Source organism: Onychostoma macrolepis, chromosome 01, assembly GCF_012432095.1.
Source record: "Onychostoma macrolepis isolate SWU-2019 chromosome 01, ASM1243209v1, whole genome shotgun sequence".
Taxonomy (NCBI): Eukaryota; Metazoa; Chordata; class Actinopteri; order Cypriniformes; family Cyprinidae; genus Onychostoma; species Onychostoma macrolepis.
In genome coordinates this window covers 6,431,027-6,445,441 of record NC_081155.1, presented here as the reverse complement: position 1 = coordinate 6,445,441, position 14,415 = coordinate 6,431,027, and the positions used below count along the sequence as shown (strand labels likewise).

General features: G+C 38.3%; 1 protein-coding gene across 3 annotated transcripts; it reads left to right on the top strand.

Moving 5' to 3' along the window:
- Positions 1-1,890: 1,890 nt before the first annotated feature.
- On the top strand, positions 1,891-13,975 carry LOC131536468 (uncharacterized). 3 transcript variants are annotated; one of them, XR_009269987.1, is made up of 3 exons: positions 1,891-8,695; positions 9,928-10,123; positions 11,040-13,975. XR_009269987.1 is itself a non-coding variant. In XM_058769477.1 (2 exons), the coding sequence occupies exon 1, from the start codon at positions 7,396-7,398 to the stop codon at positions 8,653-8,655; it is 1,260 nt and encodes a 419-aa protein (XP_058625460.1). In that variant the 5' UTR covers positions 1,891-7,395; the 3' UTR covers positions 8,656-8,695; positions 9,925-9,979. The 3 variants fall into 3 exon arrangements, 2 of the variants coding, with proteins under 2 accessions (XP_058625460.1, XP_058625541.1); XM_058769477.1 differs by lacking the exon at positions 11,040-13,975 and having other exon boundaries at positions 9,925-9,979; XM_058769558.1 differs by lacking the exons at positions 9,928-10,123; positions 11,040-13,975 and having other exon boundaries at positions 1,891-5,223; positions 6,736-9,087.
- The last annotated feature ends 440 nt before the right edge of the window (positions 13,976-14,415 follow it).

Sequence of the window (14,415 nt, the reverse complement as noted above, 5' to 3'; positions counted from 1 at the left end):
GACCCCTAAAATGTTTTTGATAATTTCTAGTTGTAGTTTTTCTATTGATGTTTTATCCCAATTTTTAAAATGTATTATTGGTCCCCAAATTTCACTCCCATACAGTAGAATTTGTTTAATGATTGCGTGATATAATTTGATCCATGTTTTAATTGGTAGTTTTAATTGGCCAAACCGTGATTGGATGGCATAAAATGCCCTCCGGGCGTCTCATTCAAGGCCTTCACAGCCAGACTGAAGCCCCTGATGCAGAGATCTCGATGCCCAGGTAAGTGTAGCTGGTGCTGTGCTCGAGGACTTCTCCTCCGTAACTGAACTGGTATCTGCTTCCCTGAGACCTGGCCTTCTTCTGGAACACCATGACTCTGGTTTTGTCCAGGTTGACCGTCAGTGCCCATTCCTCACGCGCTTTCCTGTAGCTCAAATAGTAGAGCATAGCGCTAGCAACGCCAGGATCATGGGTTCGATTCCCAGGGAAAGCAAGAGCTGGTAAAAACTGTAACTTGAATGCAATGTAAGTCGCTTTGGATAAAAGCGTCTGCTAAATGTAAATGTAAATGTCCTCACAGTACTGTTCCAGCAGGGCCAGGCTGTGCTGGAGACCCTCGGCTGTGGGGGACAGCAGCACCAGGTCGTCCGCATACAGCAGGCATTTGACTTCAGAGTCGTGCAGAGCGAGGCCCGGGATGCTGCCGGAGCGGTCCAGAGCTTCTGCAGCTCGTTGATGTAGATGTTAAACAGGGTTGGGCTCAGACTGCATCCCTGCCTCACTCCACGACTCTGCTGGAAGAACGCACTTCTGAGATTCCCAATTTTGACCGCACATTTACTGTTTTTATACATGGATTGTATAACATCAAATGTTTTTCCCCCAATGCCAATTTGTAATAATTTGTATAGTAAACCATCATGCCAAATGGAGTCGAAAGCTTTTTTAAAATCAACAAAACATGTAAATATTTTTCTTTGTTTGCCCTTTAGATTTTTGTTAATTAGAGTGTGGAGAGAATAGATGTGATCGGATGTACGTTGTTTTGGTAAAAAGCCAATTTGTGATTTATTTAGGATGCTGCGTCTTGTGAGGAATGTCACTATGCGGTTGTTTATTATATTGCAGAAAAGCTTTGCTAGGTTACTGCCCACACAAATACCACGGTAATTACTGGGATCGAATTTATCTCCTTTTTTATTTATTTTGCCAGAGCTTGAATTATGTAAGGGCTGCTGAGTTTGAGCATTTCATTACCGATGTTGTCTTGTCCACATGCCTTCTTTAATTTGAGATTTTTAATGTGCTCTGTTATTTCTGATGTTGTTATAATCATGTCCAATGGGTTTTGGTAATTTTTTATTGTTTTCTTTAAATCTTCTAGTTTTCTCTGTGTTTTTATTTGGGGATGGTTGAGGTCTGGTTCAAGTGTTTGGTAAAGAGTTTTAAAGTAAGAGCTCCAGACTGTGCCGCACTGGAGGAATGTGTTTGATTTGGGGCTTTCAAATTTTTTAAAGAGATTCCAGAAATTGTTTTGGTCTATTGATTCATTGATTTCATCAATTTTAGCTTCATAATATTGATCTCTTTTGTTGCAAATTAGCTTTTTATAATTTTTCAAGCAGTTGCAGTAGGCGAGCCGTAGCGTCTGATTGGCCGGTTCTTTATGCTTTTTGTTAGCAAGTCGTCGAAGGTCTTTTCTGAGACAACTGCATTCATTATCAAACCACATATTCTTTTTTACTTTTTGTTTGTTTGTTCGGTCGTTTAGTGTTAGATATAGTGGCCAAAGTTTGAAATATATAATTAAGATCGGATGTTGCTGAGTTTATCCCATTAGTATCTGGAGTGAAATCTGTGGACATAAGGTCGTCCAGCATTTTTTGTATAACAGAGCTGCTCATGTTTTCTTTGAATTGTTCAGCGTTAGATTGGTTCCAGCTGAATTTTGGTTTTAAAGGGAACAGTTTTTCATGTTTGAGGGGAGGAGTACTGACCCGGTCACATGACTGTTTCAGGTAAAGGACTGTTTGGCAGTGGTCAGAAATGGGAAGTTGAGGTCTAACTATAAAGGCATTAATAAAATTTGGGTCAATGTCTGTAATTGAATAATCAACTACACTGGCTCCTAATCTGGAGCAGTAGGTGAATCTGCCTAAACTATCTCCTCTGGTTCTGCCATTAATGATGTATAGTCCTAAACCTTTACAAAGTTTTAACACTTGTTTTCCATTGGTGTTGACTAAACTATCATAGCTGTTTCTTGGTGTGATAATTAAAGAAGAATGAAACGTGGTGTCGTTGGATATGTGATTATCTACAATATTCACATAATCAATTTCTCTTCCGGTCCTGGCATTTAAGTCTCCACATATGAGAATATGTCCTCTTGACTGAAAGTGCAAGATGTCGGTCTGTAGCTTTAGAAAGCTTTGCTCGTTGTAATAGGGAGAGTCGTGAGGTGGAATATAGAGCGCACAGAGGTAGAGATCATGCTGTGATATGACTTCAAGCCAAATAGATGAATTTTAAATTTTAACAATTTTTATCAAGTGCTTCAAATTGTCTTTGTGCCAAATAAGTATTCCACCTGAGTCACGGCCATATTTAATATTAGAATTTTTTAATGAAGGAACAACAATTTCTTTGTATCCTATTGGACAATGTAAAGCCTCATTACTGCGACACCACGTTTCATGAAAGATACAAATGTCCATATCTGTTACACTTCTGAGTAAGTCTTGGTCTGCAGACTTGTTACCGAAAGTAGAAGAGTGCAGACCCTGTATATTCCAACAACTGATTTTAAGAGACTTCATGCATAGGTTTGTCTGTAAAGTGTGTGCGTGTATATGTAAATATGTGTGAGTTATATCATGAGTCTGGAGCAGACGGTGTTCAGCAGACGTCTTATCTGGTTGAGTTCAGCAGCTGCAGGGTTTCGTGGTCGTTGAACTGCCGCTGCGTAGCTCTTGTGTTGTGATGGTGGTCCGGCGGCTGCTCTGGGCTCTGTTGGAGGATGAGGGGTTCTTGTTGGCTGAGAGCTTCTCTTGTTGTTGGAGTTTCTGCTGTTTTCCGGTGCATTTCCAAGGGCTGTGTTTTTCATCACTCTGGCGAAGACTTTCACTCCTTGCTTGTTGAGATGCACATGGTCATACATATGATGTGGTCGTATATCAATGTGATGGGCGAGATGAACATTAGGAATAAGCGCACAGCTTCTGGAGAGTTCCACATTATTTCCATGAATCACGTGGAATGGTACATCGGTGCGTGGTAGTAATGCAGACAGAGTTATTTTTGCGTCTGGGAAACTCTCTCTCTCTCTCTCTCTCTCTCTCTCTCTCTCTCTCTCTCTACAGTAACATCACCGTGATGTCGCCGCGGTCTATCGTCTGCCCTCCCTATCAATCCCCATTCAAAATTTGACACGGACTGACGGCGACAGAAGGGTAGACTGCTTCTTCTCCTTTTCCTGCTAAGTCTTCGATGTGTAAGCATACCCGCCCCATTTGGAGTTCACGCCCCATTTTGGAGATCTCCGGTCTGCAGTCAAGTAGGTATAAGGTATAACTACAGAACCTCCAAAATGGGGCGGGGTCGCTTTACTTTCACCATTGGCTCTGGCTTCAGCCAATTGTTATTGACTCACTTTTCAAAATAACACTTTATAAAATAAACATTGTTTCTAGTTTTAACTAAAATAAAATATGATACATAAATCAATATTCTCCGTGAGAGCAGAGCCCAAAGCTCGTGGCCAGTGGTGTTCGGACCGGAGTTTGAACCTCAGCTTTATGATATAAATGAGAATCACTCACGAGCTCTCTCCCGCAAGCCGACCCAGCGCAGCACAGGGGAAAGATTTTACTCTGTCGCTTTGTTTTAAGCAACGGGGGCATCCCAGGGCTTGAAATTCACAGGGTAGGATGGAGTAGTGAAGCTGGGTGTAACTAAAAAGGTGCCATTGTCCGGTGACCCAGCCGGCACATGACCGACCTTCAACGTTGAAATATGGTTGAAATAAGGTCAGTTCTTGTTTCAACATTGAAACAACGTTGAAACAATGTTTAATACTAAATGGTTGAAAAAGGGTAATAAAAACACTTATAAATCAACTTTGATTTTTTTTTTTTACAAGATATATTGAATCACTTAATGTATGTACAGAATAAATAATTTCTGCCTTTTAAATTATTTTTAAGATCGTTATTATTATTTTATTATCATTTTACATTTTTATCATGAAACCTTCTGGTATAAATATTATCAACAACAATAAAACTAAACACATTGCGCTGCTTTACCACGCTGAAACAATTCCTATTGGTTATTTAACTTATTTGCTTTGATCATGATTGGTTAATCTGGCTGTCATTCATGAAACTGGCCAATGAAACTGTGCGCGCCATTTTATGTTTGAAAATATGACCGTTATCCTGGCATTCTTTCTGAGTGAGGTCGCTGTGAGTTAGAGAGCTGCTGCGCAATAAAACTGTTAAGGTAGGTCGGTCCCGAATTATTTTATAATTTTTACCTATTATGACCGTGTGTAATTGTTGTTAAAGCGAAGGTCCAGATATTTGTATTTTACCTTGTGTCAGTTGTTGTTGTGTGGAATTGTGTGGACACGTCGCGAGGTTGTTACGACGATTTTCAGACGAAAACGTTAGAATATTTTAAACAAATTCATAATGAGCTATTTTTTTTTCCTATTTAACTGTTCAACAGTCGTTGTCATTTATTATTTCTGTCGATTCAGGTATATTACTAGAGTGGAGGAGAGAAAGAGGGAGAGTGCGAAAAAAGTGCTAGGGCGCGCGACCAAAAATTTCACAAATATAACATTACACAAGGTTAACGATCGAGTAACACGCATTATGTTAGTGTTTGGAGAATTGTAATTGCACAGTTTGTTGAATTGACTTGTTAACGCGAGATTTTTTTAATGCTTTAACATTTGTGTCGCGGAGGCCTACATTTACAGTTGTCGACTGATGCCTAACGTTACTCGTGTCGTTTTGTGCTTTTGCGGTTGCTACGACAATTTTCAGGGAGAATACATTATACTTGTAACTTTACACACAGATTCAAAATTTAAGTAAACAAAAGTGTACATAAGCTAATTTTTCCGTTTAACAGTCGTCGTCATTACTTTCCATTCAGGGTAATATCGCGAGACTGGCCAAGGGAAAGAGCACGAAAGTAGTCTGTGAGGGCGCGGGATCAAAAAGGTAAGTCTGATTTCACAAATATATGCAAGGTCATGAGTTAAACGCATTATGTCAGTGCTTTGAGAATTGTAATTGCACAGTTTGTTGAACTAATTTATTAACTCGATATTCAGGGAATGCTTTTCCACATTTGTGTCACGGCCTACTTTTACAGTTCTCGATTGAGACCTAACTTACTCGTGCCGCTTCAGTGTAGTTTTGTGCTTTTGCGGTTGCTACGACGATTTTCAGGGAGAAAATAGTAATACCATTGTTAATTTTCGTAAAGGATTGTATATAATGAAATAAATGTTATAATAGACTATGACATTTACATCACAAAATATCAGGGAGTGACATTTATTTGATGTGAAGGAGGGTTGTGGTGCAGGGGGACGGGACTAATGACAGGTCATTTCAGGGTAGTCTAGCCTATCTGGAGTGCACATAAATATTAGGCTTGATATGTTTCTTATGTTTTATATCCATAATAACTGCTGTCGGAGTTCTGATGTTGTGTAGCTACTACCCGCTCAGATTGAGCTACCTCCGTCTGTTTATTTGGCAGTATATTTATCTTCAGATCTTTTTTTTTTTTTTTTTTATAAATATACTTATTAGAGGTACAGAATGCCACACAGCAACTTTTTGGCATTGCACCAAGCAAAAATCAATCGAAATCATAACAAAAAGTAAAGATCAAGCGCCTAACAAGGTCTCAGCGCATTAATTCGAATGGTTTGTTTTCCCCCACGGCATAAACGGATATGATGTTTTTGTGGGCGTTCCCAGCAATGCCGACCAAGTCAATGGGCGATATGGAAAAAAATCCTATCTATTTTTTTTTTTTTTTTTTTTTTTAAGACATATGATTCACAATATTATCATGATTCTTTTTCATGTTAGTTTTGCAAGTTGTCTTGGCAAATAATAGTTTAGTTACAGTGTTTAATCCTTTTTAATTATATTTATTAAATATACTTTAGATGACAAAGCATTTTTCTCAAATAAATACATTAGTATGTTTATTTTACACATTTATTTTTTAATCCATTTTCAAGTGATTTCAAGTTTCTGTACTGCTGTAACACAGCGATCAGTCTGTGCAGTACAGTGATGCTTCAAGTCGAACACAGCTCTTATAGTTTCGCGGGAGGGGCAGTGCTCGGTGGCTCCATTGCGTCACTGATCCCCTGCCCAATAAATCCTGCTCATGAAAATGGTGAAAAACTGTTTAACGGTATAACTCCACCAAGTATTATGTAGTTTGCAGTCTTTGTAACGTTTCAGCAATGCATTGCTAACATTTATAATGTTTACAATTCTCAAAATTGACTTTACACAGACTTTAACCAAACTAGAAGTAATTCAATTTTAATTGACCGGTTTTTACCATCCCATTTCCACTGTGGGAAAGATTAATCAGGCCAAAATATTATATATATTTTTAGACAATTATCGAAATAGTTTTACCTGTGTCCTGTACTTTCTAGTTATGACAGTTGAAATTCATACCTTTTTTTTTTTTTATAGATGGCGTACCATAAAAAATGGAGACGGCGAAATGCAGAATTGCTTGCAATGACGCTTTCTAGTAGTGACTCGGAGGATCATTCTTTTGTATCTGCCCGGGCTGGTGTTTGTGCAACCATCAATTCTGAGAACATTCTGAAAGAAGATTGTGCAGGAAGTACTGCTGACAGTAATCTTGAGAATCTTGATCTGGATGACCAGCAGTACAGCAGTGAAAGTGATGACACTGAAACGGGTTCCTCTTCAGATGAAATCAGTGACTTAAGGAGTGATTTGGCAAAATGGGCGGTTCGGAACAAAACAACACGGACATCTGTAGATGAGCTCCTTTCTGTGTTAAGGAAACATGGACATCGGCTGCCTAAGGATGCCAGAACACTTTTGGGGACGCCTCGCCATGTAGATGCACAGGATTTGTGTGGTGGTCAATATCTGTATTTCGGTCTTGAGTCTGGGCTTCTGGAAATATGTTCACAGTACCCAGAGAAAATAATGTAGAGAGAAAATCATGTCCTTCTCAATTTTAACATTGATGGTTTGCCGTTGTTCAAATCATCTAATGTCCAGATTTGGCCAATTCTGTGTAGTGTGAAGAGGTTTCAGTCATTTGTTGTAGCCGTGTTTTGTGGAAATGAAAAACCCAATTCGGTGAGGGATTTCATGTCGGAATTTCTTGAAGAGCTCACTAGGCTTCAGCATGATGGAATTTCATTCAAAGGTGAAACCTTAAATGTCAAGGTCAACGCTTTCATCTGTGATGCTCCAGCGAGAGCTTTTTTAAAGTGCATAAAGGGGCACAATGTGTACAATAGTTGTGAGCGATGCACTATTGAAGGAAAATACGTGAACCACAGGGTGGTCTTCAATTACCAACCACAAGAGAAGATTTTGTCGAGAACAGAAGAAGAATTCAGTAGTTTGTCCTACCCTTTCCACCAAAATGGACTATCACCCCTTGTAGATGCAGGCCTGTCATGCATACAATCTTTTAGCTTGGACTACATGCATCTGGTCTGTCTAGGGGTGGTAAGACGCTTACTCGTCTTCTTGAAACAGGGTCCCAGAGAGTGCAAAATTTCGCAGAGGCAAATTCGTGAGATTTCATCCAAGCTTGAGTCTCTCAACGGAAAACTCCCAAGGGAATTTGCCAGACAGCCACGTTCTCTTGCTTCTCTGGAAAGATGGAAAGCAACCGAATTCCGGCAATTCTTACTCTATACTGGACCTGTTGTTCTTCGTGATGTGTTGCCTGACAGCTTCTACCACCACTTTCTAACCCTGACCGTTGCCATGTCCATACTGTTGGACGCTGATGATGACACGAGGAAGGCATATACAGCCTATGCTGAAGAGCTGCTGATGCACTTTTATAAAACATCTACTAAACTCTACAGCCCTATCTTTCCGTCGTACAATGTTCATTCTCTTATCCACTTGGCAGAAGACGTTAGACATTTTGGAACGTCTTTAAACGAGATCTGTGCTTTTCCGTTCGAAAACCATCTGCACAAACTAAAGAAGAGCATCAGGAATGCAACCAATCCAATTTCACAGCTTTCCAAGAGAATCACTGAGATGGATAATGCCAAAGTTCACACTATACCAGCACCCCACCGGGCATCTGTGTCTACAAAAATGAAGGACTCCTGTTTTATGTTTGGAGATGGCTTTGCCTTTGTCAAGGAAAAGAGATCTGATAAGATGTGTGTGTGTGACTTGTTCCACCTTGACAGTTTAGAGAGTTTCTTTGACCGTCCATGTGATTCCAAGCTCCTAAACATAGCTCGTCTCAGGGATGAAAGACGACCGGGGAAAAGAAAGCTCATTGAGCAGAAGGAACTGAAGAAGAAAGTGGTCTGTCTTCCCTATGGGAATGGATTCGTTTTTATGCCGATGCTTCACGGCAGTGAAAGACACTAAGAGCTGTCTGGGGCCTCTCCAAATCTGTGTTAAAGACATGGTAATTTCTTTTTTTTTTTCCCACACAAATTTTCTGCTTTAACACGTACGATCACACCAGTGTGATTAGATCGTTCAGTACGTCACGTCATCAACTGCTGAATTCAAATCTGCTTTCTGGCACGGAGCCAGATCAGACGTGCGAGCGCTTGTCATATTATCACTTATTCAGTGTTTTCAACCATATGCTTATTTTAGATTTCAGACATTTAAATACACATAAGTACTACCAAAACCATACATTTATAGTTTGTAAAATACACGCTGATGTCTATGGAAGCAGCAATAATGATCCTTACAAATATAATCTGAGGACATGTTTTATTGAATATTTAAAACTCACGTGTGAAAGGGTTAAGGGTTGCATCTATATTGGTGTGCAGGGGTCCCCAGTGTTTCCCACAGGATTTTGTGAGACTGGTGGGTGGACCTCGGTCCCTCTAGGGGGTCCAGGGCATGCTCCACCGTAGGAAAATTTTGTACATTTTAAAGTTAAATTCATCTATCAGGTGCATTTTGAGAGTTCAAAATTATGAGCTCCAACACAGGTTCAATGTGCAAAATAAACAAAGAAAAAAGCTGGTGAAATGACTTGTACTTGAGATTTAAAGGGGACTCAATCCTCTTTTTAGTTGTGATGTAGTGTCTCAGTTTAAATTACACTCACACCAGTGAATTTGGAAGCCAAACAAATTAGAATATAATAACAACAACAATAATAATAATAGTAGTAATAATTTTATATTATTATTCCTATGAACGTAATAGCCATATATTGAAAAACAATTGCACTGTAAAATAAGTGAAAATCTGTTTTTCACAGGTATATTTTACCTTACTCTAAAGTGGAGAAATTACAATACTTTTGTCCTAAAATTAACCTGTTGCCACATCTGCCATTTTAAGCACGATATAAACAAAATATTCTGGTGATTTGAGAATTTACTGGCCATGAAACTATTTTTGCAGTTGCTGCTACTACAACAAATAACCATATTTAGCCTAATAATTAAAAAAATGCCACCACAGTCTAGTTAATGAATGGGAAACACTGGGTCCCCAACCACCGGATCATGACCCAATACCAGGCTGCAACCATGAGAAAGGTTTAGGCTATGTGTGATTCCACTGGATTATTTGTGTGGTTCCCCTTTAAAGAGCCAATGTCAAAATGGTTCTAATTAATCATGTAGTCATCCCAGATTGTTTTTGTATTTGTATGTTGTACAGTAGAAGACCAGAACAATGTGGGCCAGAGCTGTTTGGAGGGAAGGTAATGCTGAAATGGAGGACGTTATACCATCCTGTTGGGTGAAGAATGGTTTTGTGTTATGGCCTGATCAAGGAGAAAAAAAAGCCATCAAAACCTTAAAACAACCTGAAGATGGATGGATGACATTTCCTCTCTTGAAAGTAAAATTTCAGTCAGGTATGTAATCTTGTGTGTGTGTCAATGCCTGGTGAATGTGAAATAGCAGAGGCTAAAAGAACTATGAGCATCAAGCATGATGGAATTGATTTTGATGAAAGTGTATGTATACAGTTGCAATCAAAAATATAGCTGCAAACAGCAATTATAAGGTCCAAGGACCAAACACAGCATCCTACCAATTAAAATGAGTAATTAAAAACATTTTGCGTTTAATCAGGAAGGCTGAAATGAGCTTGAATTACTCTGCCATTTTTGATCGTACAGATAAGTGTTATACATCAATCGAAACTGTTAAGTGTCACCTTGTAGCTGGGACGGCTCCATTCATCACTATCAAATGATGTGCAAATCCAGAACCGAACTGGGCCTTGTTGATAAAATGTTCGTCAACAAACACACTTGCAAAACTCTGTTCTGTTGCACCCTCTTTAAACACACTTTCCAGACCCCTTCAAAAAAACAGCAGCTTTGTCATAGCACTACCGACTGAATTAGCCTATGGTTTTAAAATATGCAAGTGGAGCAAGGTGGAACTGTGGTAGTGGTATTGTTTCAGCTGCAGCAATAGCGTCTTGAAGGGGGTGGGATGTTTCAGATACCAGAGAGCATTTGATTGGTCAGAAGACTTAATGATATGCTGAAGTATGGGGTGATGTCAATTTTTTTTTAAATTTTGGCAGAAGTGACAAACTGCAAGTTTTGAATGCTCATCTTCTAAATGTGAATTTTCTCACTGGCTTATAGATAACCTTAAGACTAACATATTGATACTAACTTTAATATTGATTTCACAGGGACTATAAATTAAGCAAAAATTAATTTGGTTATATGATCAAATTTATTTAATCATATTTTAGTCATTCTTTTTACCGTCTTGATGTTTCATTAAATGGTTTTAATTTTTGTTTTACAGAACTCTCTCAAATGGAATCATGTCGCAAATGAATTTGAAGGGAAAATGTGGGAAGCTGCCATTTTCTCAGACCCAGCTCTTCCAGATCATATGCGGCAAGTAAAAAAAATGCATATTTGATGTGTTCTGGAAAAACCCATCACATGGTGAAGTTTTTCTTTCATAGCTTGTCTGTAACAAAAGATAGGATTATCTGAAATCGATTGATCACTATGATTTTCATTAATGGAGTTTTGATTTTTTATTAATTTTTTTTTTTTTGGCTTTTTGTCATTTAACTATTTGTATTTAAGAAAAACAGTTTTAAAGATTGGCAATAAAAACAAAAGTAAAAGTCAAGTATCACGAGTAAAAGTCACTTTACTATGGTAAATTACTTATCTTAGTCAATATACATATAGTAAAAGATGTAAAATAAAGTTAATGGCACATAGCTAGAAACCTGCTGTCAGTTTTTACACTCAAGCTGAGATTGTGGCAGCCATTTGAGGAAGCTTCATCGTTGGTCCTTCATCTCTGGATGTGAAATAGTCCACTATAACATTTGTCCACTATAAAATGTTATGCCTCTTGTAGTGTTTTTTTTTTTTTGCAAAATATTTGTGCACATTTCTTTTTTTGTCACCTAATTGACCTTATGCACAGAACATTCTGATTTAGTTCTGCAGTAATAAGCCAGCTCAAAAACTTCTTGTTACTAGTCATGGACATAACTAGAAATGTACAACTTAAGTACTTTCTCCTGTTTGCTTGATGAAGCCTTGGAGTGTATATGGATCACATCATTGTTGACCTGAGGCAGATCCTGAAGGCAGTGAGCAAAGGCGGATAGTAGTATATTTACTTGAGTACACTTTTTGAGGATCTGTGATTTTCCCAGCATTTTTTTTTTAACTGACCAGTTGCAAATGGAGTATGTATTTGGAACAATTCAATAATAAAAAGTTAATATTGTGGTATTGTGTAAACAACTATTTGCTCTAAAGCCACAGAAGAACTGTTGTGCGTCTCCCAACAAAACACAATAGGTGTTTGACTTGAAGCAGCACTGCACAGACATGTATGATGTATAATGTGCCAGAATGACTGAGCTGGCTTATCGAAAACAGGGAAGCTACTGTGCATAAGGTCAATTGTGATCCTAATAACTTTTACATCCTTAAAAGCTTTTCCATATATTTTATAGCAATTTTGTTGATCTGGGCTGTTTTGATTTTTCTCTTTAGATGCAGTCATCAATGCACACAACACAAGTAGTACAAAAGTAATGGAGACCATGTCCAAATATTTAAAATATGCACCAGAGAGGATGGGTGGTGGTGGCCGTAAGAAGGCTCTTCCTTGAAGACACCTTTTTTTTTCTTTTTTTTTTTAAATGACTGTTGCTAGAAAAAATGTGAAATTTCTACAAATTACTTCTTACTAGTTCTACAAATTTTACTTGGATTCCTTTTCACTTAATTGTTGAGATTTCAGAATGTTAAGAAATGTGTACATATGTTGGTCAGAAGTTTGGAAATGGTAAGATTTTAGTGTGTGTCAGTGTTATGGTTTTATGTATTTTTGGTCAAACAGATTTGAGCAAGTTTTTAAACTATTTATTATTTATATAGTGTGAATCTTTGCAGTGTGTATGAAATTTGAATGAAAAGCTTTTCTCCTCTGCATTCTGATACATCATTAAACCCTTAAGAAACTGCTTTGTTGAGTGAGAATTTTCTCAAGAAATTCTGTGAAAGTGTAAATGTACAATATAGATATACTGTATTTAAATAAGAATTTTTACATTTGGCATAATTGTTCAAAAGTTTTTCTTTAGAAAATTAAGCATCTCATCCCTGCACTTTATGAACATTTAATTGTTAGAATGGGTTTTTTCCATTTTCTTATTTATTTTTATGCCGTCCGATTGCAAATAATGTACAGCAAGTTTTATTAGTTACTGAAAACACGAAATATGCACCGAAAATCATAGTTTACATCTCAGTGTTGACGTTTAAGCTAAAGTGCAATATTAACAATTTCCAAAGTGAATGTTTGCTTGGACATTTAACGACGATCGACCGTTGAAAGGTACGCCGGTGAAACACGGTCACAATATCAACGTTGATCCGTTTTGCAAAACCGAAAGGTAATTCAACGTTGATTCAACATCGACAGAAGACCATAACCCGAAAGGTAAGAGTGAAACAACGTCACGATTTCAACGGTGAATCAACGTTGTTACTTCCGCGGTGAAACGACGTCACAATATCAACGTTGATCCGTTTTGCAAAATCGAAAGGTAATTCACCGTTGTTTCAACCATGGTACCTGACGTTGTTTCAACGGTGAATCAACGTTGAAATGCTGGCTGGGGAGGTCCGGTTGGGGAGTTATGAACGGCCCGGCTCGGAGATCTCATGTTGCATAATCATATTAACTGCTTATCTCCTGAACTACAACTTTCTTTTCAGCACCAATCCTGCCATGCAGCCAATTTCACTGGTTAAGGTTAGGGTCAGGTGTGGGGTAGGTTTAGGGGTTAGCATTTTTTTGTAGCATAGTGTAGGAAATTAAATTAACACTGTGATTGACACAACCAATAAAATCTTTAGAATCAGCTGTGGGGCGGAGTTTGCGCTGAAGTTGATTGGGAGAAAAAAATGCGCATGCGTGTCATGTGCCTGTCTGTCAACGGGAGGAAGCCACGCCCTATTTTGGAGCTACCACCCCGTTTTGTAGTTCCCGCCCCGATTTGGAGATCTCCAGGCTGCAGTTATAGCCTTCTCTCTGCAGTTATACCTACTTGGACATTGTGACCTCATCACGAGTATCCTGGGAGATCATTGTGAGATCAAATTGTTGACTGGGTAACCAGTGACAATAGAGAAGTGAAAGAACGCCGGAATAAGAATAAACAGTTTAGAACAGGGGCCATCAAACTTGATGCTGGAGGGCCGGTGTCCTGCAGAGTTTAGCTCCAACTTGCCTCAACACACCTGCCTGGAAGTTTCTAGTATACCAAGCAAGACCTTGATTAGCTGCTTCACTCTGCAGGACACCGGCCCTCCAGGACCGAACTTGGTGACCCCTGGTTTAGAAGATCTCAAATGATGGAAAACTTTAAGAGGAAGCAACTGTTATATTCTATTAGCTCTACTTCATTAGCATGTTTTTTTTTTTACTAAATTAGCATTACAAATTTTGCTAATTAAACCTTAATATTTTTTTTTCTTACTAAATGTATTTACTACATTTTTACTAAACAGGTTTATCAAATGCAGATAAATATACATATACGATTGAAAGCATAATGAGCTTCTCTACAGACAGACTTAAGGTTTATCTTAGTTGAACTCAATTTGTCTTGTTGTCTATATTCTGGTGTTGTCTA